A 25269-nucleotide genomic window follows, 5' to 3' on the forward strand; every position below is an offset into this window, starting at 1 on the left:
CCGCACGGTGGCTGGCAAATTGCGGGGGTGACGGCGGAGGAGACCGGGGGGGGGGGGGGAGGAAGGAGGAAGTATCCGACCTGTGGAGGCTGCGGGTCACATCTGCGATGAGCTGCCCCGGCCTCAGAGAGTGCAGCCACGTGTTGGCGGCTCCCCAGGAGGGAGGGCAGGACGGGCCCGGCCCGGGCCTCTGCGGGCCCCCCCCAGGCCCGGAGCGTGTCGCGCCCCGGTGTGCTGGCGCGCAGGCACTGGGGCCGCTGCCTGAGCAAGGACGGCAGGGCCGGGCCGGCCCGACGCTGCGGCGAGGGGCTCCCCGGGGCAGGTGGAGGTGCCCGGCGGGGAGCGGGGGGGTTGGCCGCGGCCCCCGGCGCTCCGAGCTAACCGCGCACCTCTCTGCCCCGAAGGAAATGCTCCAGGAGAAAAGCCTGGCCGAAACCGAGGAAGGGTTTCCAGCGGCCCCGGCTCCCGGCCATGCCGACTCCGCCGCGGGCTCGCCCGTCCTCGGCGTAGCCGGCGTGAGCAGCACGCCGCTCAGCAGCCCGCAAGGCCCCGACCCCGAGCAGGTACGCGCCGCGCCGCGCACCCGCCGCAGCCGCTGCCGTCGTGGCGCCGCCGCCCTGCGGACCCCTGTCCTCCAGTGCCCCCCCCCCCCACACACACACTATTTTTTTTCGCCCCATTTCTCTTCCGCGCCCGATTTTCTCTTTCTTACCCCGCGCATCTTCCTCGGCTACGAGCCGGCGGGGGAACTGCAAGGAATTTGCCGCTTTATTTATTTTTTGTTTCCTGCAAAACGGTTTTGCTCCGCGCCCCGCCGTCGGGTGCGCTAATGCGGCAGGCGGGAGCCGCAGCCCGCTGCGGCGGCTCCTCCCGGGCAGGATCCGGCCCGGCGGCGCTTCGCGTTATTTCCCCCCCCCTCCCCTGAAGAAACCGCCGGGTGGCTCGGGCCGTCCCCGCGGTTTTTGCCTCCTGAGACGGGCACGACGTCTCAGCCGGTGCTTTTCGGCGGAGAGCAGGGAAATCCTCTCTTCTTTCACTCTCTGCGAAAAATTCCCCGTGCCTGGACGTGAATCCGTAATTAAACCGGGCGCAGTTTGTCGCTCTGATTTTTGACAACGGGCGGGGGGGGGGGGTGCGGATCGTGTGGTTTTTTGCCCTTGTATTTTTTTTTCTTATTCATTTGTTGCTTATTCATTATTTCTGTTTTTTTTTCCAGACAATAGAAAATATCAAAGTCTATCTCCACGAGAAAGAGCTATGGAAGAAATTTCATGAAGCTGGCACCGAAATGATAATAACCAAAGCAGGCAGGTTAGTGAAAATACACCACGAACGGGTGTTTCTTCTGATCTGTATGAAATATTCCGATTTACCCCGAGTTGGAACTTTCTAAATAATGCAGAGTTGTTGCATTCAGTAGCATTTTAAAAATTATTCTTTTGACTGCAAATTTCAGTGCAGTCATTTTGCTGTGTAAAATGTGCCTATGTTTGACTGACTTTCTGAATGTGGCGACAATGACATTATGCATTTAAGAAAGGCATGGATGGTATTTTGCAGTCCGATGGATTTAGTTCTAGTTCTCTTTTGTAGTGCTTTGGTTTGTTATATATATATTTTTTAAGCTATTACCATTATATTGGCTCCACTTTGATGATTTTTTTGAGAGCGGCTCCCCCCCCCCACTGCAGTGCTCAGTGCAGTCAGACCTGTGCTGGGGTATTTCAAGACAAAGTTTTAGCAGTGTGAAGGCTTAGGATATACTTTTAAAAGTGTAAGGGGTAGAGGCATTACTTTTTGGGCTGTTAGAGGTGAAAATGTTCTGCCTTCCTTTGGAAGCAAACAAGATTTTTGCTAAGGCTGAACGCCCCCAGCTCGCAGCCCCGGGGCTGCGGCGGGAGGGGGCCCGGCAGCTCGCGGGAGAGCTTCGGCTCGGCAGAGCCGGTCCCTGGAGCCGCTCAGACCTCCCTTTCCACCCCGCACCGTTCAGGTGGAGCAAAATCAGTGTGTGAGCAGCTGAAAGTCCCCAGCACGCGAGTCGGGCTGTTCTCAACAAAAACAGGCAGCTCCCGCTGCGGGCACCGAAACCTCTGTGCTTGGCTCCTGCGGCAGTGGGCTCCCGTCGCCGCTGCTGGAAAACAAAAATTGCCAGAATTAGGTATGAAAATCTGTTTAATTCTAACACGGCTGATTCATTCCTCCCTGCCCCATGATTGCTGGTTTTGCACCCAAGGATGCCAGGGAACTGTGGAGGAGGATACCTGAAATAACGGGAAGCAGTTGGGGGGGGGGGAAATTCCATATATCCGTAGCTTTCTTTTCCTGCGGCCCCCGCTCCGTGGTGCGTGGCAGCCGGGCGGTGGCAGCCGGGCAGTTGCTGTCCTCCGCGGCAGGGGAGGGAGCAGGACGCGGTGCCCCGCGGGCCGCTCCGGCCGGGAGAGCCCAGCCCCAGCCTGGCCCGCAGGAGCGGCTACGGGGCGCGAGCGGGACGCTGCGGGCTTGCAGCGATTAAAGGGTCCTGTTTCTTTTCCTCCCGAAGTGCTGCTCCCCGCAGCAAACCAGCAGTCCCACGGCTGAGCTGTTCCCTTCGCCCCTCCGCGGAGGAGGTTTGCGCCCCGGTGCCGCTCAGTTCGTCTGCTGCTTGGCCTGTTTGCGAGGCGGTCGCGCAGGTAACTCCGTCCTTACCGCCCGGGGTTTTGGCGTACAAAACCTTAGGGCTCGCTGTGTAGCGTCTGCCGGTGAGAGGAGCCGGGTTCGTCGTGATAGGTCTGCTACCTAAGTCGGTTAAGACTGGAGGATCAAGACCTCAAATATTTTACCCTTAATTTATAGTATCTGAGTGTGTCTGTGCGGGGCGTGTAATATCTTTACCAAATTCAAGACCCTAAGCATCCCAAATGTGCATGTTATCTCTTTGTAGGTCTTAACGTGGATTGTTTAAGCAAATCCATATGTATAGGGCTCAATCCCACATTCTTTGCCCAGGGAAGCGGACGGTGCAGTAATATTCACCTCGCGCAGTCACGCGGAGGGGACAGAACGGATGAGGGGTGACCCCGGGATGCATAAAACTTCCTTTTCAAGTTATCCAGCCAGCTTTCTCCATTGGTGAAAATTACTGCGGTGCCATCGAGCTAGCAAAGCATTTTTGATTTGTACCAACAAAAAAAAGAAAAGAAAAAGAAAAAAGAAAGAAAAAGAAAAAAAGAAAAAGGAATTGACCCAAGGCTGAAAATAACTTGAAACCAAATAGTCAGTTCGGTTTTGCCAGCCTGAGCAGGGAGAGCAAAGCCTAAGCGGCGCGGGAGACGCTGGCTGCGCCGCGGCGGGGAGGATGCTGCCGCCTTCCCGGGCGGCGCGGCTGGGGGGCTGCCGGGCCCTGTCCCACCGCGGCCACGGCCCTCCAGCAGCCGGAAGGAAAAATGCCCCAAATAAATGATTAGCATGAGAAAGGCAGGAAAATCGACTAACTTGACTCCCGCGAAGGTGAGGTGGGTGACGGCTCGGCGCTGGAGCTGAGCGCCCTGCTAAGCCCCTTGCTGCCGGGGCCAGGCAGAACAGCCCCCGAAAGCCTAAATACGCAGTTAATCATAATGAAAATTATGAAATGAAAATTATTACTTATTACAGATTTTATTTCGCCCCAGCAGTTTAAATAATAGTAGCAATAATAAACCTCCCCTTGACCCAATTAAAAAATGATGGTTAATAGATGTTTGTGTGTACTTGCATTTAGCATTGGAGGGTGGGGGGGGAAGGAAAACGGCTAATTGCAGGCACTAATTAGGACTCTAATCCCCCTCCCAGCAGGTATGGAGATGCCCCTGAATGCAGTTAACTGAAATCACTTAAATGTCGGTCTGTCTGACCTCAAGGGGCACAAACGAAAAGGAATAGAAGCCTGATTTTTAAATTTCAAACCAAAAAAGTGACTTTAATGACAAGTTCACTCAGTGGAGAGGAAATGTAAAGCTCAGCGGAAGCGTTAATTCCATGGCAATGGTGTAAAATAGTCTTTTTGTATAAACAAGGCAAATATTGATAACTTGCTGGGGGGGGAGAGAGGGAGTCATTTGTTTCATTTTTTTGTGGAGCGCCACAGAACGAGGCAACTATAAATTATCGAGAATTTAGGGCTGAGAATTACTTTGGGGGATTATTACTCCCTCTTAGGACTGATCTGTAGGAGACATTAGGAGAACACAGCAAGCTCAGCATTGAAACAGAAATCATGTTGTTGCCAAGAAAGCTTGATTTATAAAGTGGAAACATCTTTAAAATGCACTCGCTATCTTTTTAATGTTTGACTGCTTCATTGTGGGAGGGAAAAAAAAAGAGAGATTATTTTATATTAAAAGGATCATCAAAAGATAAAAAGTTTATGTTAGCAAAGTTCCCTGAACTTTGCATAAAACCGCTCGCCTCCTTCATACATAAAATACTGCGCATTGCAGCGTATAGAGGATGGGATGTTGCGGTACATAAATCAGCATCTCTGTCTTGTTCCTCCTATTTGAGGTTTGTCCTAATTACAAATTTGTACCCAAGAGAATTTTCAGTTATTTGTTTTTAAAGGCTGAATTAAACGTAATGCAAAAATTAGCTGTTGCCAGGAGTCAAAGGTACACGAGTGCGCTGGGTTGCCTAAAACCGAGGGAAAGCTCGACTAAAACCAGCCTTCCGCGATTTCTTTGAGCGCTGGCGGTTCGAACGCGGCGCTTTCCGACGCAGGCTTTCCCGACGGCGCCGGGGCCGCCGCCGTTCGCGCCCGAGAGGCGGCTGCTGCAGGCGGCCGCGCTGCGCCGGAGCCTCGCGCCGCCCCGGGCCCCGCCGCGGCGCGGTCGCCTGCTCCCCCGCCAAGCGCCAGTTAACCCAGCGTTTGCATCGAGCTGTGCACTGCATGCCTATATACATTTTCTATATATATATTATATATATATATGTATTTTATATATATGCATACTTATATAAAAGTAAGATTTTAATTTTTCAGAAAGCCTCCCATTTACAGCAACAGCATTTTTCCGAGCAGCGAGGTCCTGTTAAATGCCCCCATCTGAGCGGGGAGGCAGGTATTCGGCGAAGCCGTGGGTCCGCCGCGCGGCCGGCCGCGCACCCTGGCACCCGCCTGCCCGGCACGCGCCGTTGCGTTTGCGTGGTAGGCATTCAGTAGCGACAAAGTTGTATGTGGAAAGGTAAAGCAGGAGGTAAATGAGATACTTCGCCATACACCTTTCTTTCTAGTTTTGGCTTCTTGCTCTTTCGTGGTGCTATTTAACTGTTTTTTTTTCTTTTTTCTTTTTTTTTTTAAGTGAGCCTTGTGGAAAAACCTGCTACATTTCTCGTAATTCTTTGTTACATCTCCCAAATCTGATTTCTGCAGGATATTAATTTTCACATCCCCAATCTTCCTTGCTCAGGATTGCTTTATATTCTGTAGTCCTTGATTTAGGTCTAGCCCTTCCCTGTTTTTTCCGCGGCGCCGGCCTTTGAGCGTGCAGTTTCTATCCAGAACATTTGCCGACGAGCGATGTGATGTAGCTTATGGCTCATCAATAAGAAACACAGTTCACAGGATGTCTGAACACCTTTCTGTGGCAGTCACTGCAAAGAAAATAATACGTAATTCCTCTAAAGTAGCACAACTGTCCTAGCAGTGTCAGCAGTGGGATTGGGGCGCTGAAATTCAGTTTTGACCTTAAAACAGGACGCGCCCAGGTACGAAGGTGGCCTCAGTCTATATGGTAGCAGGTTTTAAGAAGCATGTGTAGGAAAATACTGCACAAAAAAAAAAAGTCAATAAAGCAGCTCGCATGTGTGGAAAAGACGCAAACTCCCTTTAGATGTTCAAATTTCATTTTAAAAGTGGTTTATTTCAGTATAAGAAAAAATCTGTTACCAATCAACTTTAGTAAACCAAAATAAAACTAGTTTTTAGGACATCAAGGTTTGAAGAAGTATAAATGCTTTGGCTAAGCCGGTGCAGCTTTCTTCTCTGAATAATCCTTTAAAAGTTACATTTTCCATGGCTCTGCAGGGCATGCGGATGCCCAGTTCTCATTACAGTTAAAGGGAAATACTTGTCCAAAAATCTTTTAAGGCAGCTACAAAAATCTCTGCTAAAGGGTTTTGATCCAAAAGCAAACCCACCTATTTAATATCCTAGATCAGCGGTGGAATGTGAGCCATCAATTTAAAACTTGGAAATAAAGTAGATATTTGAGGAATGTTTGATCTGCTTCGTCCTAAATTCAGGGTCCTGGAATCACCCTGCTAGGGCGAACCGCTGCGTCGAGCGCGAGGAGCGGGAGCAAACGCTGACGGCTCTTGGCCGCGCTGCTGAAGATGTCAACGGCTTTGGCAAGGAAGACGGAGCTCTTGCATGCCGAGCGAGGCAGGGATATATTTTTTTTGTTGTTTTTGTTTTTTTTTTGTTGTTGTTTTTTAATATGCTTCCCTCTTCGGGTCGCTGCTTCGGGTTCGTTAGCAGTCGGGGCCGTGGGCGGCTCGGTGCGTTTCCCCGCTCGCCTCGAGGCCGGCCGGGCTGCGTGGAGCCGCTTGCCCGAGGGAAATGCCGAGCGGGGAAGACGTCCCTCGGCCGGGCCGCGGGCTCGCCGCAGTGCCCGGGCACTGGCAGCCGCCCTTTTGCACCGAGGCCCTTCCTGCTGCGCTCCGACGGTGGGAAAACGGGACTAGCGGAGGAGCATCCCGCTGCGATGGATGCTGGGGCGCAAATCGTGGGGCGCAAAGAGAGGAAACGTTGTGCGCCGGGAACGGAGCCCTGCAGTCAGCCAAGTTCTCAAGTACGTGAGAAACAATGTTTTATTTAAAAATCAGATGTGCTAGCCAGCAAAAAAAATATATAACCTCCTCATTCCAGAATATAAAAATTCCCTAACTGTCTGACCCTCTCATCACTAGGTCATGGTCCTGCCACCAGATAAATCTCCCCTATCGGGCCATGGACCGAGAGTTCAATGTTGCTTGTGTTAGTGACAGTGAATTTGGGGCTGAAAAATGAACTACTGATGAGAACTCCTGTTGAACCTGTATTGTTTGTTATTCTGAAGCAAGGATCTGGCATGGGCTAATCCAGCACTTCAAAGTTAACGGCTCTTACTTTGTATACAGAGCGTCATAGCGGAGCGGCGCGGGTGATAAGAGAAATAAGGGACTGGAGGGCTAGAATACACTGGGAAAATGGGACCGTGTTGGAGAGCTCTTTGATCTCTCTTAAAGTATTTTCTGAAAGCAAGAATCTATCAAAAAGGAAATGCCATTTAAAAAGCTAAAAGGAACAGCTGACATCCCCAAATTTGTTTTAATCTACCCCGGATAATATTATTTTTAAAGATGCCTTAAGTCAGTGGAAGAAATACTTGTCAGAAGAAGGGAAATCAGAAAAAAATAAGAAGGGTCATCAAAATGAAAACGTGGTGCTTGAAGTCTCGGCACACCACTCCTTTCTTCCCTGAGCAATGAGGACGAGGAATCGCATTTGTAAGCCAGCGCAACCAATTTTCAAGCAGAATTTGGGGCCAGATTGCTCCTTATTGGGAGTTTAGGTGCGTAATCTGGCTCGGTTCTTTGAAAACATCGCTAGATGTGTCTTGATGTGCCCAGCCGCCTTTGAGGAGTTGGTCTTTTAGCCAACATAGGGCTTTTTAGGCAAGATTTTCACGTATGTTGGGTGAATTTTTTCCCCCAGTCTTTTCACAACTTGGCATGCTGTGAACATCGCCTTTTCCCAAAGCACCATACTGGAGTTTCTAGAAAACTGCTGCCTTCAAGGTAGCTTTACTTGACTATCCCCAAAACTGGGGATTTGAAGGTCGCTGGGCATTTTTTTGGAAATCTTTTGTCTTTCTGAAACTCCTTTTGAAAGTGGAGCTTCAGTTTCCGCCCCGCCAAAGCGCCGCAGGATGTTTCTGCCCCCGTAAAGGCAGGGTGAAACGCTCGGGGGGGAACCGGGCCCCCATCCGGCGCCGCGGACGTCGGGCAGCGCCCACAGCGTCCTTCGAGGAGGAGACGGGGTAGGAGATGGGCTCCGCCAGGGCCGCGGGCTCTGGGTCCCGGGACCTCCTTGCTCGCCACCCACCCGTGCCCGGTTCCCGCGGGGAACTGGGAGCACCAGAGGTGATGGCGGTGTCGGAGCGAGGGATGTGGCCTGGGGCAGCCTGCCCTTGGACAACCATCTCCAGGTCTTCCATCAGCTCGGATGCTTTCGGCGGTTCGGTTCCCGGCCCCCACCTAAAATCAGACTCGGGGGGCGCTGGGAGCGCTGCCGTTGCTCGTCCCGCCGGTACCCGGCCAAGCTTGCTCGCGTGGGCGCTCGGCAGCTGGATGAGATGCCCGAAGCGGCCGAGCCCCAGAGGCTGGCAACTCGTGCCTTAAATGAGAGCGCTGCTTCCCCCCTTATCGCTCTGCTGCAAATCCAACCAGCCAATTACACATTAATTAAACTTTGTTTGATCGTAAGAGCAGCTTTGGCTCGGTGTCAGTAACTGCTCCGTGGCTGAGGGGATTGGATAGTCCTAGAATAAATAAATAAACAAGAGATGCTTATTCTAACAGTTCATTTTAAAACAATTTGTGAATATCATGGAGAGATAAAATGTGCCTAGCATAAACTTAGCTAAGCAGTGACTGCTTCATTATCAGAACAAATAATTCACTAGCACATCATCTTTGAAGCTTGGGAGGGCTACGGAGTTGTGCCGCTTGTTTATTTTCCTGGCTTTTACTGGTTTTGCTGCATTTCTCCTGCACCGAGCTGCAGGGAAGGGTTTAGCCGGGGCCGCGGCGTTATGCTGCCGCAGCGCCCGAGGCACGGCGGCCGAGTGCCGGGCCGCGGGGTTTTAGTGCCTCGGCGCGGGTGCCCCTTGCACCAACCACGCTTCCATCTCCTCTCTCCTGCAGTCGCTTCCCTTGAGGACGGCTCTGCCGGGCGAACGTGAAAGCTCGCTTAGCTCTTCCCCTTCGGACGCTGGTGGACCGTGACCCAGCGCTGCGGTGTTTTGGGGGGAAATGAGCCTCTCCAAGCCACTAAACCGGCCGAGGGGGTTGTGCAGGGCATAGGAGAAGACCGTGGAGGTGGCACTGGGAAGCCCACGTGGTCCCTTCTGGACCAGGGGGAGCTGGAGACGTGCGAGGGGTGAACGGGCTCTGAACGCTGCCAAGCTGGGGCTGCTCTGTGCTTTGCAGAAGAGGCGATGGTCCAGGCGGACGTGATGGTCCAGGCGGACGTGATGGTCCGGGCGGACACGACGGTCTGGGCAGACACGACGGTCCAGGCGGACGTGATGGTCCGGGCGGACACCACGGTCCGGGCGGACGTGACGGTCCGGGCGGACACGATGGTCCAGGCGGACACCACGGTCCGGGCAGACGCCTGGCTGGGCCGTGTCCGACCGTGCCCGACTGCTTCAGCGCACGTGCGACAGCTTTGGCTTCCCTGCGACACCCGGCTCCGGCCTTTCCGGAGGGGTCTGGAGCGCTCGCCGGCGCCGGGAGGCCTCCTCGGCGGGACCGTTTCGGGGGCAGACGGGCCGTTTCCGGCGGCCGATCCCTGCCGCGTTCCCTGCCCGGCGCGCGGCGGGGGGCGACACAAGGTGTATCCACGTGCTGCCTGGCCAGGGGGGACGGGCTGCGCCTCGCAGGAGGCGTTTCGGAGAATTGGGTGCCCATCCGCCGCCGGGAAACCCGTGCCCGACTTCTCCAGTCGGCCTTGGAAAGAGGCTGGTGATTTTTTTTTTCATGGATACTGGACTGTTCTGCAGCATTTTCAGAGCCGTGAGCGAGAGAGGATGAAGCAAGCTATCGTCGAGGAAATGTGGCCGATGCAAAAAAAAAAAAAAAAAAAAAAAAAGGAAAAGAAAAAAAAAGAAAAAAAAGTAAAAAAAAAAAGCGCGAGAGGGAGAGGGGGAGAATACCGCTTCTTTCTCTACTGAGAACGCCCATCCGCAAGAGGATTTCTGCCTGCAGAGATTTGGCAGAGGGGCCGCTTATGCAAAGCTACTACTGAACGAAGAGCCGCTCGCTGTGAGTAGCTCCATTGACCCGTAGTAAATTTGGGCGAGCCGGCAGATTTTTGGCCACTTCCCAGGGCTCACCAGCGAGCTGTATAGCCCCACTGTAGCCCACTGGTCTCCTACCGCCGGGCGGCTGCGCTTGCTTTTTCTGCTGCCCCGTTTCAAACGGGACGTTATAAGAAGAGCCAGGACATGATACTGGGTGCTCTCACTCGCTATTTTTTTTTTTTAAATTGAAACTCGATGACTGCAAGTTTTTGGACCCAGACCTTGGGTTTGTCACGCCTTCTCACCAGAAACACACAGCCCATGTTTGTATCGTATTGCAAAGAGATATTTGCTAAATGAGCCTCTGCCAAGGGGTTGAGAAATATGTTTTCATTAAGAAAATTAAACTGACAAGTCCCTGGACAGCACATTAGTCGCATATATATATATATTTTAAAGGCCAAAATGCAGCAGCTAATAATAATGATGAAATGTCCATGCATAGCCAAATTACTAAAATCTACCCCATGTTTTCCTGGAAAAGAATGCGGCAAATTGGCAAACGTCACCGTATCCCGCGCGGCTGACTTGCCGAGTGCAATGCTACCACTGCGAGATACTCAGCGGTTTGCAAGTTAAGCAACACCTTCAATCAGATGCGAGTTCCCATTTGTTATCCTGAAAGAATTTCGGCTGTATATATTATAGTAGTACTTTGGCTCTTTGTATTTATTTTAGAGGGCTATACTAAAGAACATTATAAACTCAGGCATGTCTATGCTATATGAACTCCATATGCTGAAGCTTAATTTTAAATGCCATTAAAAAAGCACTTAACATTTACAATATATCAGTCCAGCTACTTTAGCAGCTTGGATGTACAGCGGTGTATGAAATGATTGGGCAAAAAAGAAATTCAGAAGCTAGATGTTATAAAAAGCCCGGCTGCAGAAGGTCCCGCCAGTGCGACTCGGGAGCCGCCCGGTTGCATCCGTTGTGTTTCTGCTTTTTCGTTAATTTTTCCTCTTTCTTTTTTTTTGTTGCATTTTAAAAAGTAATCTTAAGGCCTAATTAAAAAAAAAAAAAAAAAGAAGAAGAAGAAAAAAAAAAGTCTTGGCATTCAGGTCGGATTCCTGATGCCATTTTTTCAAACGTGTGAATCGGGCTGTGTGTTCGCCAATGGAAACGTCCTGCTGTATTTATACAGGTGCTTACCTGTCTGAGGGCAAGGTTAAGGGGAGCGCCGGGTTTGCGGGTGGAAATCAAAGACGGACACGGGTAAAGCACCCCTTTGTAGCCCCGCTAATTACCCGGCAAACATCTGGACTGCACGCGGGGCGACTTTTTTTTTTCCCTCTCTAAAAAAAAAAAAAAAAAAAGCGCCAATTGAAGCGATTGCTAACAGGGCCCATTTTGTGGCCGTTTCGCCCCAGCGGTCATGAGATGGTGGCGCCGAGCTCGGCGGTGGTGGCCGGCACGCCGGCCGGCCGTGAGCCCCTTTCCACCGATGACTTGGAGAGTTGGAGGGTTTTATTTTTTTCTTGCATGAGGTTGAGAACGTGGAGCCAAGGGAAAAGGTGCTCGTGGGATTTAAGGTGCCTGATCGTGCAAATCCCTGGTGCTGATTTGGTCCGTAGTCCTGGAAGCGCTTGCACCTACCCAGCCGATCCCAAAGAAACGTAGCATCAGGTCACGGCCGTAGCGGTGTAGCAACATGGTCTTGAGTAGAGCAAATAGTCTTTATTTATGCAATACATAAAAATATTCTTTGATAATACACCGTTCCATGCGAAATTTGCCATTTGGGCCATATTGCGATGTCTCCTGCAAAGCCAACGGGACTTCAAGTGCAGGCCATGCAGCTTCAGCAGAGACGCGTGCGCGCGGCTCCGGCCTCGCGCCACGTTCCCGGGCGGAGAGGAGCCCTGGGCGAAGCGGAGCTGCGGCCGTGCCACTGGCTTCGGCTGGCACAGAGCCCTTGGCGTGTCCTGCCCGGGGCTCTGCGCCACGGGCTGGGTCCCACCATGGTCTGGGTCCCACCATGGTCTGGGTCCCACTGTGGGCTCGGGCTGGGTCGTACTGTGGTCTGGGTCCCACCGTGGTCTGGGTCCCACCGTGGTCTGGATCCCACCGTGGTCTCGGGCTGGGTCCCACCATGATCTGGGTCCCATCATGGTCTTGGTCCCACTGTGGTCTGGGTCCCACTGTGGTCTCGGGCTGGGTCCCACCATTATCTGGGTCCCATCATGGTCTTGGTCCCACCGTGGTCTGGGTCCCACTGTGGTCTCGGGCGGGTCCCACCATGATCTGGGTCCCACCATGGTCTTGGTCCCACCATGGTCTGGGTCCCACCGTGGGCTCGGGCTGGGTCCCACCGCGGTCCCGGTCCCACCGCGGTCCCGGTGTGCTCACTAACGTGTTAACCCTTTGCTTTCCATAAGGAGGATGTTTCCTAGCTACAAAGTTAAAGTAACCGGGATGAACCCCAAGACCAAGTACATCCTGCTGATCGACATCGTCCCGGCCGATGATCACCGGTATAAATTCTGTGACAATAAATGGTAAGAAAATGTGTCTTGCTTAAAAAAAGAAAGCTGCGGTCGTACTGACCGTTTGCGGTACAAGCCCAGAGGACAGCGTTAAGCCCTTCCCCGCGGGGAGCACCAAGGTCTGGGGGCTCCTCGGTGGAGCAGCAGCAGGTGCAACGAGAGCCAGTGGCTGGAAGGTAGAACCAGAGAAAACTGAAATTAAGAGTCCCGAGCAGGCTGGGTGATGGGAACAGGCCGCTGAGGGAAGCGGCGCGTTTTCCGCCTCCGGAGCATCCGCGATGGGATGCCGCGGCGGAGGAGATGCTGCGGGCTGACCCCCCGCAGCCGGCCCCCGAGCCAACTCCCTTTTCGCGTTTATTTTATTTTATTTTATTTTATTATTCCGGGTTTTTGCCAGCCCTAGGGCTGTTGCCCCTGGTCGTTTCATGCCTCCGGGGGAGCCGGCGGTGTTTTGGGGCTCCCCGCCTTAGCCGGCTCGCAGCGTGGCCGTGCCGGCGCGGCGCCGCCGGAGCGCGCGGAGCGTCCGCCGAGGGCTGGGCGCTCGGGGGGAGCGGTGACGCGGGCGCTCTCGTTGCAGGATGGTGGCGGGGAAGGCAGAGCCGGCCATGCCGGGGCGGCTCTACGTCCATCCCGACTCGCCGGCCACCGGAGCCCACTGGATGCGGCAGCTCGTCTCCTTCCAGAAGCTGAAGCTCACCAACAACCACCTCGACCCCTTTGGACATGTAAGAGAGAAGCGGCGCAGGCGGTGCCGCTCGAGGCGGGCGCGCGGCGCCGAGCGGCTTTATTTTCCGCCTCCCCCCCACCCGGGATGCTCCCAGGCGGTGCCGCCGGGTTTCCAGCCCGGCCTCGGCCGCGCGCGGCGCTCGCGGCAGCCGGTTGCATAAACTCGGTGTTTTCCAAGCTGGCTTCAGCGGCCCTATAAAAACTGGAGGATTTTATTTGGAAAATGTTAATGCATGTGTATTGCAAACGCAGAAGCGGGAAGCACACAGTTATCTGCCCCAGCGGATTTAATAACCCAGAACAAGGGCCCTGCAGCCTGCCAGCCGAAGGGACGCTTTATATAATACATATAAAAATACCGGCCCGTCTGGTTTGCACTGTCCGAGCTGCAAGACATGCAAAAATAAACAAACCTCACTGTCTGGAGGAAAGGGAAGATGGGGGTTTTAAAATCCTTCTAATTTTAGTGACCTCAGATGCTCCTCGCAGCCCAGGTAAGGCAGCCCCATCTGCATCCCAGTGCATGATTTTAACCTGCGGCCGGGAGGGGGGCTGCGAGGAGGTCGGCAGGGGAATCGCTGCAAAACGGTCGTGCGCCAAATCACCAAAAGCGGGTGAGCGTCAGAGGCTCCTGGGGCCCGTTTAGTGCTGACCTTAGCCATCCCGGGCGAGCTCGTCCCTCCCCGCTTCTTTTAAAGGGGGAGAAGCGTGGCAGGAATTAAATGCAGAGAGCTACGTTAAAGGCTACGTAGTAAAAATTGCATAAAGTCGGCAAACACCAAAGTTCAGGTCTCGGCAGCCGTGCTGCCCTGGTTGCTTTGCATGTGACTTTCTTCTTGTTTTTTCTCTTTGCCCTGGCTAACTGTGCAGCCTAGCAGATTGCTGTTTTTGCTGCAAAACGTAAGCCGTAGCGCGTACAGGATGTTCGATGTGGCCCTAGAGCAAACAGGATGCACGGTGCTGTTTCTGCAATTTTAAACGTTTGCTTTTCCTGACTTTTGTCATCCTTTTTAACTGCAGTTTTCACACTGGCAGATGGACCCCCCTCTCCCCCTTTCGGTAAATACCGTGCCTCCTCCCGCGAAGCGCCGCTCGCGACGCGGGGGACCCGGCTCGTCCCCGTGAGCCGTCCCGCCTCGGTGCCGGTCCCGTGGGGAAATGCCCGCGATAGCTTTGGGGAAGTGTTTTCCCTCCGTCGTGTTTGCCCGGTGCGTGTTCGGGGTCCTCCCAGCCAAGGCGCTGAACTGCGAGTAACAACAAGCTCCTCGTTCCCGCTCCTGGAAAAAGGAAAAAGAAGGGGGGGGGGGGGGAGCAGAAACCAGTCATCAGAAAAGCCGGCGCCTGCCGCCGCTCCGCGCCCGGAGGAATCCCCGCGTATCCTGCGCCGGGCTCCCGCGGCTCCTCGCAGACGGGAAGCGCTGGCGGTGTCGGGAGAGGAGGCGGGGGAGAGGCGTGCTGCCAGCGAGCTCGGCGCGACGTAGCCCCTTTTCTGCATTAACCGTTTTTTGGCAGGCGCTTAACGTGGGAGGAAAGGAAGGAAAAGCAGAAAGCGTTCCTCGGCGCGGGTCCCGGGCGGGGACGAGGCGCTGCGGGTCGCTGCGCGGCTCTCGCCAGCCCCGTGCTGCAGCCTGCCGGGCAGGGCGCCCCTGGCCTCGGCTGTCCTGTGCAAAGCAAAGAGGCGGTAATCGCGAATTACTGCAATTAGTTCATCGGTAAATTAATCCGAGTTGCCCTACGTCCGCCGGCAGCAGCGCCCGAAACCCGCTCGGCCCGGGCGCCTCCAGCGCTGATAGAGAGCCGGTGCCGGCTGCGGTGAAACGCAGGGCGAGCCGGCGGCATCCCCGCGCGCAAGGGCGACGCGGCGCTGCCGTCACGGGGCCGCAGCCCGCTGCGGACCGGGCCTCCCTGGCCGAGCCGGCGGCGCCGCGCGGACCCGCCGGCTCGGCCCCGCCGCGGCCCCTGCTCGCCGAGCGCCCGGCGCTTGCCGCAGGGCTTCGATTTGATGAGCGTTGTTACTTCTCCCCGTATTTATTATTTACTCACTTGGTTTTATTTGACCTTCAGTGAAAGACTCTATTTTTTCCCCTCGTCTTGGGGTTGCCCTCTTATTTGTCTGCTAATCTGATTTTAGCCCTTTTCTGCCACGGCATGGCAGGCGCGCTCCAGCGAGCTAATTACATTAATGTCCTATTAATCTTATAACCCCCTATAGTTTATTTAGATCTTTTTTTTATTATTATTATTTGTTTGCTTTATGCTTTGCGGCCGGGCGGTTTCCTAGCGGGCCGCTGGCGTGCGAGTCTGCACCAGCCTGGCGGGCGCAGCGCGAGCGTTTCCCCGGGCCCGGAGCCGCGGCAGGGAGACGCCGCTTCGCTCGCCGCAGCCGCCGCGGCCTCTCTTCCGTCAGCCCGCAGCCGGAGCGGGGCCGCTCGGCGTCCTCAGCCTCGGCCCACGTTTCCTTCTCGCGACTGGCTTTTCCTCGGTCTGTTTTATATGTGGAAAAGTTTGTGTTTGGCCCTAAGGTCGAACACCACAGCCGTTTTTTGGGGGAGATCGCTCAGTCTGCCTCTGCCAACAGCATTTCTATGCAAAGTTTCTTCTTTTCTTTTTTTCCCCATCCGTTCTGGGCTTTGCAGCTGATCTGACACATAGCGGTGCACAGATCGGTTAGGAAGCCCACCGTGAAGCTTTGCATGGTCTGCTTTGCTCCAGCGGGAGAGGAGCAGAGCCGGACGCCGCCGCGGAGCGCCGTGCTGGCTTGAGAAGCGGATTTGCATCCCTTCTGCTAAACAGAACCTAAACAACCTTCTTGTTGTTAGTGGTTTATATGAGTCAAATGCAGAAATTTTTTTCCTAAAAGCTTGACCGGAGACAGATCCTGAAGTAAGGCTGAGCGGTGGTGGCGCCCGGCTCTCCTGCGCTCAGAGCCCTCGCCCCGTGGCTGCATCCGGAGCTGCCCCAGCGCGGGGTTCGCTTCTGACCTTGGATGAAAAAAGGTGGAGAAGAGAGGAGAAGAAAAAGAAAAAAAAAAAAAAAAAAAAAAGAGAGAGAAAGAAAGAAATCACAGCTCTGGCCCTGTCATGAGGAACATTGCACCTTTTCCCAGGGTTTTCCAGCTCTTGGGTAAAGCGCCAGGAGGAACGCTGCGCTTCGCGCCCGCCTTTCCCTGCGGACGGCTGGTTTGTCCCGAGCAGGATAAGCGAGCGAAGCCCACGCTGAGCTGTGGAGTTTCTGAACCCTTCCTCCCGCAGAGCGCGGTTCGGGACAGCTGACCCCGTCGGAGGCGGTGGATGTTAAGGAGATGCGCGGCCGCGGCGGCGGCTGCTTGCAGAAGAGCCGGGGAGCTGAGCCCGGCCCCGGGCGAGCGTCCCGGATCCTCGACCCGCTCCCAGCCCGCTCCAACGCGGGCAGATCCGCATCGTCCCTGGCACCCGGCCGGGACGGGGCACTTGCCAAGGCACCATCTTTTGGGAAAGGCCAGAGTTGGTGCAGATGCAGGACTCTTTTTTTCCCCCTTTCCCCCCCTTCCTCCCCTCGTTTCAGGGGAGGGCTCTGCGGCTGCATTTCAGATTTCTCTTTGGTTACGGCGCTCTTTTTTGCGCTCCTCGGGGCTTGCTTTGGGGCGGTATTCCCCGGCTCCGCAGCCCGGCGTGTGCGGATCGGCTCAGCACCGAGTCCCTCCTGAGCGCACAGGCTTTCTGAGTTTACAAAGAATAGAAGGAAGGAAGAAAGAAGCAGAGAATATATTAAAATGAGAGATTTTATATTAGTTATGTGATCCCCTGAGAGCAACCATAAAATTATGTGGCTTTTTCATAGCCATTTACTATTCAATATAAAAAGGGTAGTTGCCGTAGCAACCACTGCATCATATGACATACGATACCTTGGAGAAACAGTGAGCTCTCTTAAATCAACTCCCCGAATTTCATATGAAAGTAAATACATTTTTTTTACAGTGATTTTGAGGCAAGTTTGCATTGCAGCAAGCGATGCAGTCCCATACCCACGCGAGCTGTGGCCTGGGGGGGGCCCAATCCTGCAAAATGGCAAATGTCTTCAGAGCCCGCGGCTGACGTTACTCGGCGGTCTGCAAGGCTGGATGCTGAAGCGATATGTTTTCCAAAGCAAAATTAAATGGAAGGAGCAAATGACGCCGTTTTTTTGACTTTTGTTGCTGACTGGAGAATGCCAAAAGAAAAAAGAAAAAAAAGAAAGTCCAGCACTGTTGCATTTTCAGTTCCAGCTGCTGCCAACTGTGTGATCAGCACGGAGGAGCCTGCGGCCGGAGGAGGAGCGCTGTCCGTGCGAGCTGGCGCGCGCCCGGCCGGCCGCGCTGCACGTGCCCCGGCTCCTCGCACCCCGGCAGCAGTGTCGCTCGGGCTAGACGCACTAGTCATTGGCCTTTTTTTCCTTTTTTAAAAAATTAGACATTTTGTTCCCTGAAAGCCCGGTGTGTTTTCCAGCACCACGGTGGTGGAGCTGGCGTTCCCACGCGCCGCAACGTCAACCCGGTATCAAGTTTCTAAATATGGATTCAGCCATCTAATTTGAGGAGTGTGGTTGGAATATCTGCTTGGTTTACCTCTTTTTTTTTTTTTAATACAGAAAACATATTTTGTATTTATTAGGCTCCTCAGTATGAGCTCATCTCAGGCAAGCTGAGCTGTATCTTTGTAGCCAAATGGAAAAGCTCAACTAGTTGCAGAGAGGCTTTCAGTTAGTATCACTCTGTGTCTCTGTGCTGGCTAAGAAGCACCATTTTTCGATTTTTCTGTGTATTTCTTTCAAATTTTCAATTTTGTATCCTGTCGTTTATTATAGCAAGTCCCCTCTAACCAATATAGCATTAACCAGTATATCAATTTTCAGCAGCAAGCCAAGGCAGAACACCATTTGGTTTTTAGTAGGTAATGTTCCAAATTTTCTGAAGTTTGATATGAAAACGTGGTGTCGAAATGCATATGGCAGAGTTTCACGCTGGAAATTAATCCCCCAGTGCCCTCACAATGAAAAAGATAAAAGCAAAAGAAAATAGAAAATTATTATTTCGGTGTCATCTTTGGGAAACTGAGCTTACGAGCACTTAAGTGAACGTCTGTTCTGTTTAATATGCTTGTGTTGCTAAAAATCCCGATTATCTGGCGCGGGAAGTCTTTAGGTGCTCTGCTGAGCTACATCCTGCACGAACATTGTGGACAGCAGTTGCTCTCTGTCCTGTCAATTAAAATAGTTGTCATTTCTGACACGATTCTTTAAGTTAGCATTTCCACTGCTGTACGTCACTGGAGTGGAATTTACATTTGTTTTGTGTATTTTTAGCCAATCTCACTGAGCAATTTTCCACAGCAGCCTTTAAAACTATTTAGTCTGGATTTTTGGCACCAGACTTTGCAAAGGCAGCTAAGGGTTTTTTTTTGGCTTTTTCTTTTTGTTGCTGTTATTTGGAGGATTTTTCAAATGCACAACATTTAAACCAAATGCAAAGAGGGAGTTGTTTTTCTTTTTCCAAGCGTGTAGAACTTTGGCGGTGGGGAATGGCAGCTGCAAAAAGACAAGGGGAGCGCCGCAGGCGGGGGGCGCGCGGCGGCCGGCGGAGCTCCGCGGCCACCGCGAGGTTTCTCCGGTTTTGCCTGTGCCGCCCTCGTCGCACGCGTGCCGTGGCGGGTTTCCGTCCCGTGCGGCCGTGCTGCGCCCGCGGGAAGCCGCTGCCCGTCCCCATCCCCGGCCGTGGCCGCAGGCGAGCTCCCGCTAGCCGCCGCGCGCCGCGGTTCCCGCGGGTTTTCGGCCGGCGGTGCGTATTTGCATCGGTGCGAGGGACAGAAATGCAAACCAGGGTAAATGCAGTGGGGACATTTGAGCCACTTTTAGATCTTTTCTTTTCTCCTCCCCCCCCCCCAAAAAAGAAAAAATTCTAAAATACCGAGCAGTTCAAAATGCATTTTTGAGCAAGTTTAACTGTGTCCTTTAGCATCTGTCAGAAATCCTTTTCCAAATGCTTCCAGAGGCAGCGCTGCTGGTTTTGGAGGTTGCTTGGACTTCACTGGGTTCAAAGCAGGTATCAAAAAGTGCTTTTCAGCGCGGTCGGCATAGCTCGGTGGCCATTCGCGCCGCTTTGCAGCGGCTGTTGGTGCGGAGGGCGTTGAAGGGCGCCGAGGCTCTCCGTTTTCCCCTGGAACCCCCCCCCCACCCCGGCATTACTCGTCTCGGCTTTGTTTTATGATACATGAAAGCACGGAAAAGGCTACGACCCAAAACCTGAGCCGACCCGCTCAGCTCCGTTCCCTGCAGCTCAGCAGCAGCCAAGTGGCCGACAGACGTGGTGCAAAGCTGATAAAATGCCAAAAATTCCTCATTCTCTCTCTTGGGGAGCAGCGAGGGTCGTCTGGAAAACGTCAGCAATAAAAACTGCATTTGAGCGGTATATGATGCAGCCAGCTACCGTGGGCAGCGCGGCCAGATGAAGGGGTTTGGGACACATAATCCATGGCGGCGGCCGGGGAAAGCTTGCCTGAGCACGGAGCAAAAGCCTCCTCGTTTTGTAGTAATGCCCATTTAAAACAGCTAAACCTACGGCCAGTGTGAGTTGATGCCCCTGCCCACGGTGCTGGGGCACCGTCTGTCCACAGCAGGAGAAAACCTGCTCTTTGGTAGCTTCCTTTGGCCAGCAGATAAAAGAAAAGTACCTTTTTTTTTCTTTTTCTGTAGTGTCCATGATTTTTTTGCTTGTGGTAAACTCCGTATTTTTCAGCTTGGTACAGTATTTATTAGGACTCTTTATGGACCAGTCTGCTGGTGAATTATGTGTTGTGCAGTGTCAACACGAGCTGGGGGAAAAAAAAAGGTTTATGATCTTTTTTTTTTCCTCCCTAGACTGACTCTGTCCAACAGCAGTAAGAAAATGAGCGTTGATTAGAAAAGCTTAAAAGTGCAGTGTGACAGCTCGCCGCTAAATAGTAGATAGCTGTTCTGTCCTGGTTCATATGCATTTATATAATGCATTTATTTTCCTAATTTGAAAGCAGGGCTAAAGCGTGGCAGCACCATGGCAGTGTGCTCACATTTCCCATTAGCAAGCTCTACCCAATAGCTGAGTCTTTCCCTTTTACTGTTTTTTTTCTTCTTCTATTTTTTTTTCAATTCAGCTTCCTCATTTTTATCATCAATTGTTTTGCAGATCATTCTGAATTCAATGCACAAATACCAGCCGCGGCTGCACATTGTGAAGGCCGACGAGAACAACGCGTTTGGCTCGAAGAACACGGCCTTCTGCACCCACGTCTTCCCGGAGACGTCCTTCATCTCGGTGACCTCCTACCAGAACCACAAGGTAGGGGAGGCTGCGGCGGGCAAAGGCGCTTGGCCGTCCCCAGTAGTGTTTCCAGAGCGCTGCTGCACCACCGAGCTTGCAAGCTGCGTGCGTTACCGTCTCAGCCCTTTCCTTACACATTCCTAGGAAAATAATGGCAGAAACAGGCATATCCGCAAAATTCTTCCTCCCCAGGAATGTGGCCAGCTCCTTTCCTCCCAAGTAGGGTGCCTGCGTGCCCTTCGGGTCGCCAAGCGCAGAGGCCTTGCAAGGTTTTGCAATTACTAAGCCAGTTACAAGACTCGGAGGGGTTGTGCTGCTGCGGGAGGACGAGCAAGCGGCACGCCGGAGAATCCTGTTTGAGAGGCTCTAGCTGTCGGTGTGCAATGACCAGTTGCCCAAACATGGTTAACCAAAAAAGCACCAGGGAGCTTATTTAATACCTACTTAAACTGTCGCGCGTGTCAGTGGTGCCTTTCATGCCCAAAGTGCTTCACCAGCTGAATACTTGCAATGTCGTCGGCATAGAGGTGCTCCTGGGCGGGCGTCAGCGGTGGAGCGACCTGGCGTGCTGCACACGCTCGCCTGGAGCAGGAGGGTTTAGGGGAAATGCACCAAACAAGCCCTAATTCTTGGGAAAAGAGCCTGCCAGGGATCTACCTCGCTCTGCCTGAGCAAATGCCGGCCTCAGAGAAGTGACGGAAGGGCGTTAAGTATTCTCGTAGGCATTAGCAGTTAAAGACCCAGTCTGGGCATCTTAAAAATAAATAAATAAATAAAACACCAGCCAGCTTTTAGCTCAGAAATATCTGGCTAGCAAGAAATATCCTTGCAAATAGCAGTCGTTCTGAACAACAACAAAAAAGAGATCCTGTGTTTTGGGGCTGACTCTGAGGCCCCCAGAAATGGGAATCGGATAATCCCAGCTAACCTCAGTACGATCTGTGAGAAAAGCTGCTTTTTCCCCCCAAAATTCCCCGCACTCTCCCGCCAGGTGGAATGAGCCTGGGGTGTGACTGGGAGGGACTGAAACCCTGCTACCACCGAGGGTGGTGGGGAAAGTCCCCGGTGCCCTTGGATTAAGGATTTCACCACCAAGCAAAGGCTCCCAGTACGGGTGCAAATTCACTGCAAGACAGCAAATGTGCAGGTGCTAGTATCCGTTTTATCGGGTTTTTTTTTTTCCCCTAGCTCCACTTGAGAGGGCGCCACGCGGTGCGTGTGGGTGGGGGTTAATTTGTGAAAACTGTGTCGTGGGAATTACTTTGCTGCGTTTCTGGGAGAGAAGGGAGCGGGAAGGGAGATCATGGTGCTGGAAATACCCGCCTGCGGGATGAGCGGGGCGTCCAACCCTTGCAAAGGGAGGGAGGCAGGGAGGGAGGGGCCCGGCAAGGGAAAACTAATTTACTGGGGCTATGAGACAGGTGAACTCATGACTGTTTTTAAAGGGGATTTCACCTCAGCCGTGGAAGAGGCGGCGGGTCGGCGCCGGACCGCGCTGCTCGGCCTTCCCCCGAGACGGCGTCTCCGGGCTCCGGCTCGCCGCCGCCGCGCAGCTTACGCTCGCCTCCCTCCTTTTAAAGATAACCCAGCTGAAAATCGAGAACAACCCCTTCGCTAAGGGCTTCCGGGGCAGCGACGACAGCGACCTGCGCGTGGCTCGCCTGCAGAGGTACGGCCGGGGAGGGCTCCGGGCGTGCGGGGCTGGAAAAGCCCTGGGAGAGCCAGGCCTCGTCCTCCGGCTCCGGCTCGTCGCCGTCTAACCGGTCGTCGTCTTCTTTTTGTTGTTTTTTTTTTTTATTTTTTTCCCTCGCCTCCTTCAGCAAAGAGTATCCGGTGATTTCCAAAAGCATCATGAGGCAGCGGCTGGTGTCCACGCACGGTCAGCTCGCCGCGAAGCCGGACGTGAGCCCGCTGCACGGCGGTCACCAGACGCTGCAGCACTACCAGTACGAGAACGGCGCGCACATGCAGTTCGCCGCGTCGGAGGCGCAGGACCTGCCGCTCAACACCTTCACGGCGCAGAGGGACTCGGGGCTCTTCTATCACTGCCTGAAGAGGAGAGGTAACGGAGCCGGGGGGCGCGCGCACCGCGGCCGGCGGTCTCGCGGGCGGGTTCGGGGCCGGGAGCGGGGCTCGCGGGCGGCCCGCGGCGGCGGCCAGGGTGCTCCAGCTGCCCGGCGCGTGTCGCGGCCCCGCGGGAGGCAGGTTGGGACTCGGAGCCCCAAAGGAGGGGCAGGCAGAGCGGGCGGCGGCGGCGGGGGGCCCCGCTCCTCACCGCCGCCGTTGTCTCCTCCGGTTTCTCCCCCCCCCGCAGAGAGCGCCCGGCACCTGGACCTGCCCTGCAAACGCTCCTACCTGGAGGCCTCCTCCTCGGTGGGGGACGACCACTACTTCCGCTCGCCGCCGCCCTACGACCAGCCCATGCTGAGCCCCTCGTACTGCGGCGAGGTGCCGCCGCGCGAGGCCTGCATGTACTCGGGCGCCGGGGCCGACATGGCCGCCGTGCCGGCCGTCGACGACCTGCCGCCGCCGCCGCCGCCGCCGCCCGCCCTGGGCTGCAACATGTGGACTTCGGTGGCGCCGTACGCGGGCTACGGCGTCCAGGCGGTGGAGACTGTGCCCTACCAGCCCTTCCCGGCCCATTTCACCGCCATGCCGCGGCTGCCCTCCCTCGGCGCCCAGGGCTCCCAGCCGCCCGCCAACGGCCCCTTCGGCGTCTACAACCAGCTGGCGCCGGCGCCGGCGCGGGAGCGCCTGCCGGCGCCGGCGTTCCCGCGGGAGCGGGGCCACGCGGCGGGCTGCGAGCGGAAAGCGCCCTCGCCGCACCTCAACGCCGCCGGCGAGCTGCTCTACTCGCCCAGCTTCTCCCTGGCCAGGGAGCCGGCGCTGCCCTACCACGCGGGCATGGGCGCCGCCGACGCCTGGGCCGACGGGTGACGCCGGCCCCCCGCCCGCCGCGCCGCCGCGGCAGGGTCGCGGCGTCCGTGTCCATACCTGTGGGGTACCTTGCACTTCGGCGGGACGAGCGGGCGCTCCCCGGCGGCGGCGCGGGGCCGGCACGGGACGCCGGCGCCGCTTCGGCCGAGCCGGGGGCGAGGCGCCGCCCGAGAGAGAGGAAAAAAAAAAAAAACCAACCAACCAACCCCTCCCCACACACAGAAACGACTCTGGTCCCCGCGGGATGGATGCGCCGGTCCCGTACGGATTTCCCCCCCCCCACACACACACACCAAAATCCCCGTCTTTGCCCCCAAACCGGCGTGCTCGTCCCCCCGCGCCCTCCTCGCCCGCCCGGGAGAGACTGTCTTCGCGGCGAGGAAGCAAAGCCCTTCCCTTGCCTTCAACGCGTCAGACAGCCGTGAGCGAATTTGGGCTGCTTGGGGGGAAAAAAGGAAAAAAAAAAAAAAACCCAAAACACGAGCTCCGCTTTTATGGTACGTGCTCCGTTCGCCGAGTCGGAGAATCCTTAAAAAAATAAACCCCCAACCCCCTCCCCCCAGGAAAACCCCAAATCAAAGGACGAAGCCGCGTGCGCAGCGGCCTCGCTGGAGCGCTGCCGCGGCGGCACCAGCTTCGCCCCGCCGCCAAAACGCCGCTTCTGGCCCGAAAAGGGGCGGCGGCGGCCGGGCCCGAGGGGAGCCCAGCGCCTGCGCCTCCCTGGACCCAACCACACCTGCTTCCTGCAATATATTTATGAAGTTTAAGCTTGAAAGTCGCCGGTGCTTCCCAGAGGCTCTTCCTGTATCTGCTGGTCCTCGATTTCTTCCAAACGCGGCCGAAACGCGCCTTTTGTGCTAGGAGGGGTTTGGGTTTTTTTTTTTTCTTTTTCTCTCTTTTGCAGCTAAATCGGAAAAAAATTTGTTTTCAGCATAAAGGAGTCATAGAGAAATATTTTCTTAATTAAGGGAGGGCGAAGAGTTCCCGTTACCTGCCAGACTTTGCGGTGCACACACACTTGTTGAGCAGGTAAAACCCGTAACCCGTGTGTACGTTGCTACTATGGTTTACCAAGGAGGTGTCTCGAACTGGCTCCTTCCCGAGCGGGCAAAGGCGCAGACCTGAAATCGCGATTTGGAGGGCTGAGGCCCTTCTGCGGCGCGGTGAAGCCGGGCCGGCGCCACCGGGCTGGTGCGCGCGGGAGCTGTTTGCAGTTACACCACCCTGAGGCCGCTGCGGTGGAGGTTGTGTTGCAGCCAGGACGACCCGAGACGCCCGCTCAGCAGACTGTACGTGTGACCGGTGTGGATTTTGTAATCAGATTTTTTTGGAAATCACTACAATTTTTGCATGCTGAATAGCTATTTATATACATATATATATATTATATATATATATAAAAAATATATATATATCACAAATGCAGGCCACGTGTCCAATTCAGCTTTGCTTTTTACAAGTGAAATAATAAAAAATGAATGTTGCAAGTTTTTTTTTTTTGAAAGACATCTATTTAAGATTTTTTTATTACACACCTTTGATGTAAAAACTAAGAATTGGTTAGATAAAAATCATATATACTACAGATAAATCTTTATTAGAAACCACATTAGATACAGGTGGTGTGGAATTTTTAAATGTTTGTTACATAGCATGGACATTTTATTTTACATATCAGAACATAAAGTCATTTTACTACTATAAACCGTCTCTGGGTGCATTTCAA

At 54.3% G+C, this 25269-nt stretch overlaps 1 protein-coding gene across 1 annotated transcript; it reads left to right on the plus strand.

Moving 5' to 3' along the window:
• The first annotated feature begins 379 nt into the window (after nt 1-379).
• Nucleotides 380-23543, plus strand: TBX4 (T-box transcription factor 4). The gene is made up of 8 exons (XM_062592492.1): nt 380-563; nt 1217-1311; nt 12461-12580; nt 13146-13293; nt 20472-20624; nt 22187-22275; nt 22427-22668; nt 22921-23543. Exons 1-8 carry the CDS (start codon nt 408-410, stop codon nt 23541-23543), a joined length of 1626 nt encoding a protein of 541 aa, XP_062448476.1. The 5' UTR covers nt 380-407.
• The last annotated feature ends 1726 nt before the right edge of the window (nt 23544-25269 follow it).

The sequence above is a fragment of the Rhea pennata genome, chromosome 20 (genome assembly GCF_028389875.1).
Source record: "Rhea pennata isolate bPtePen1 chromosome 20, bPtePen1.pri, whole genome shotgun sequence".
NCBI lineage: Eukaryota > Metazoa > Chordata > Aves > Rheiformes > Rheidae > Rhea > Rhea pennata.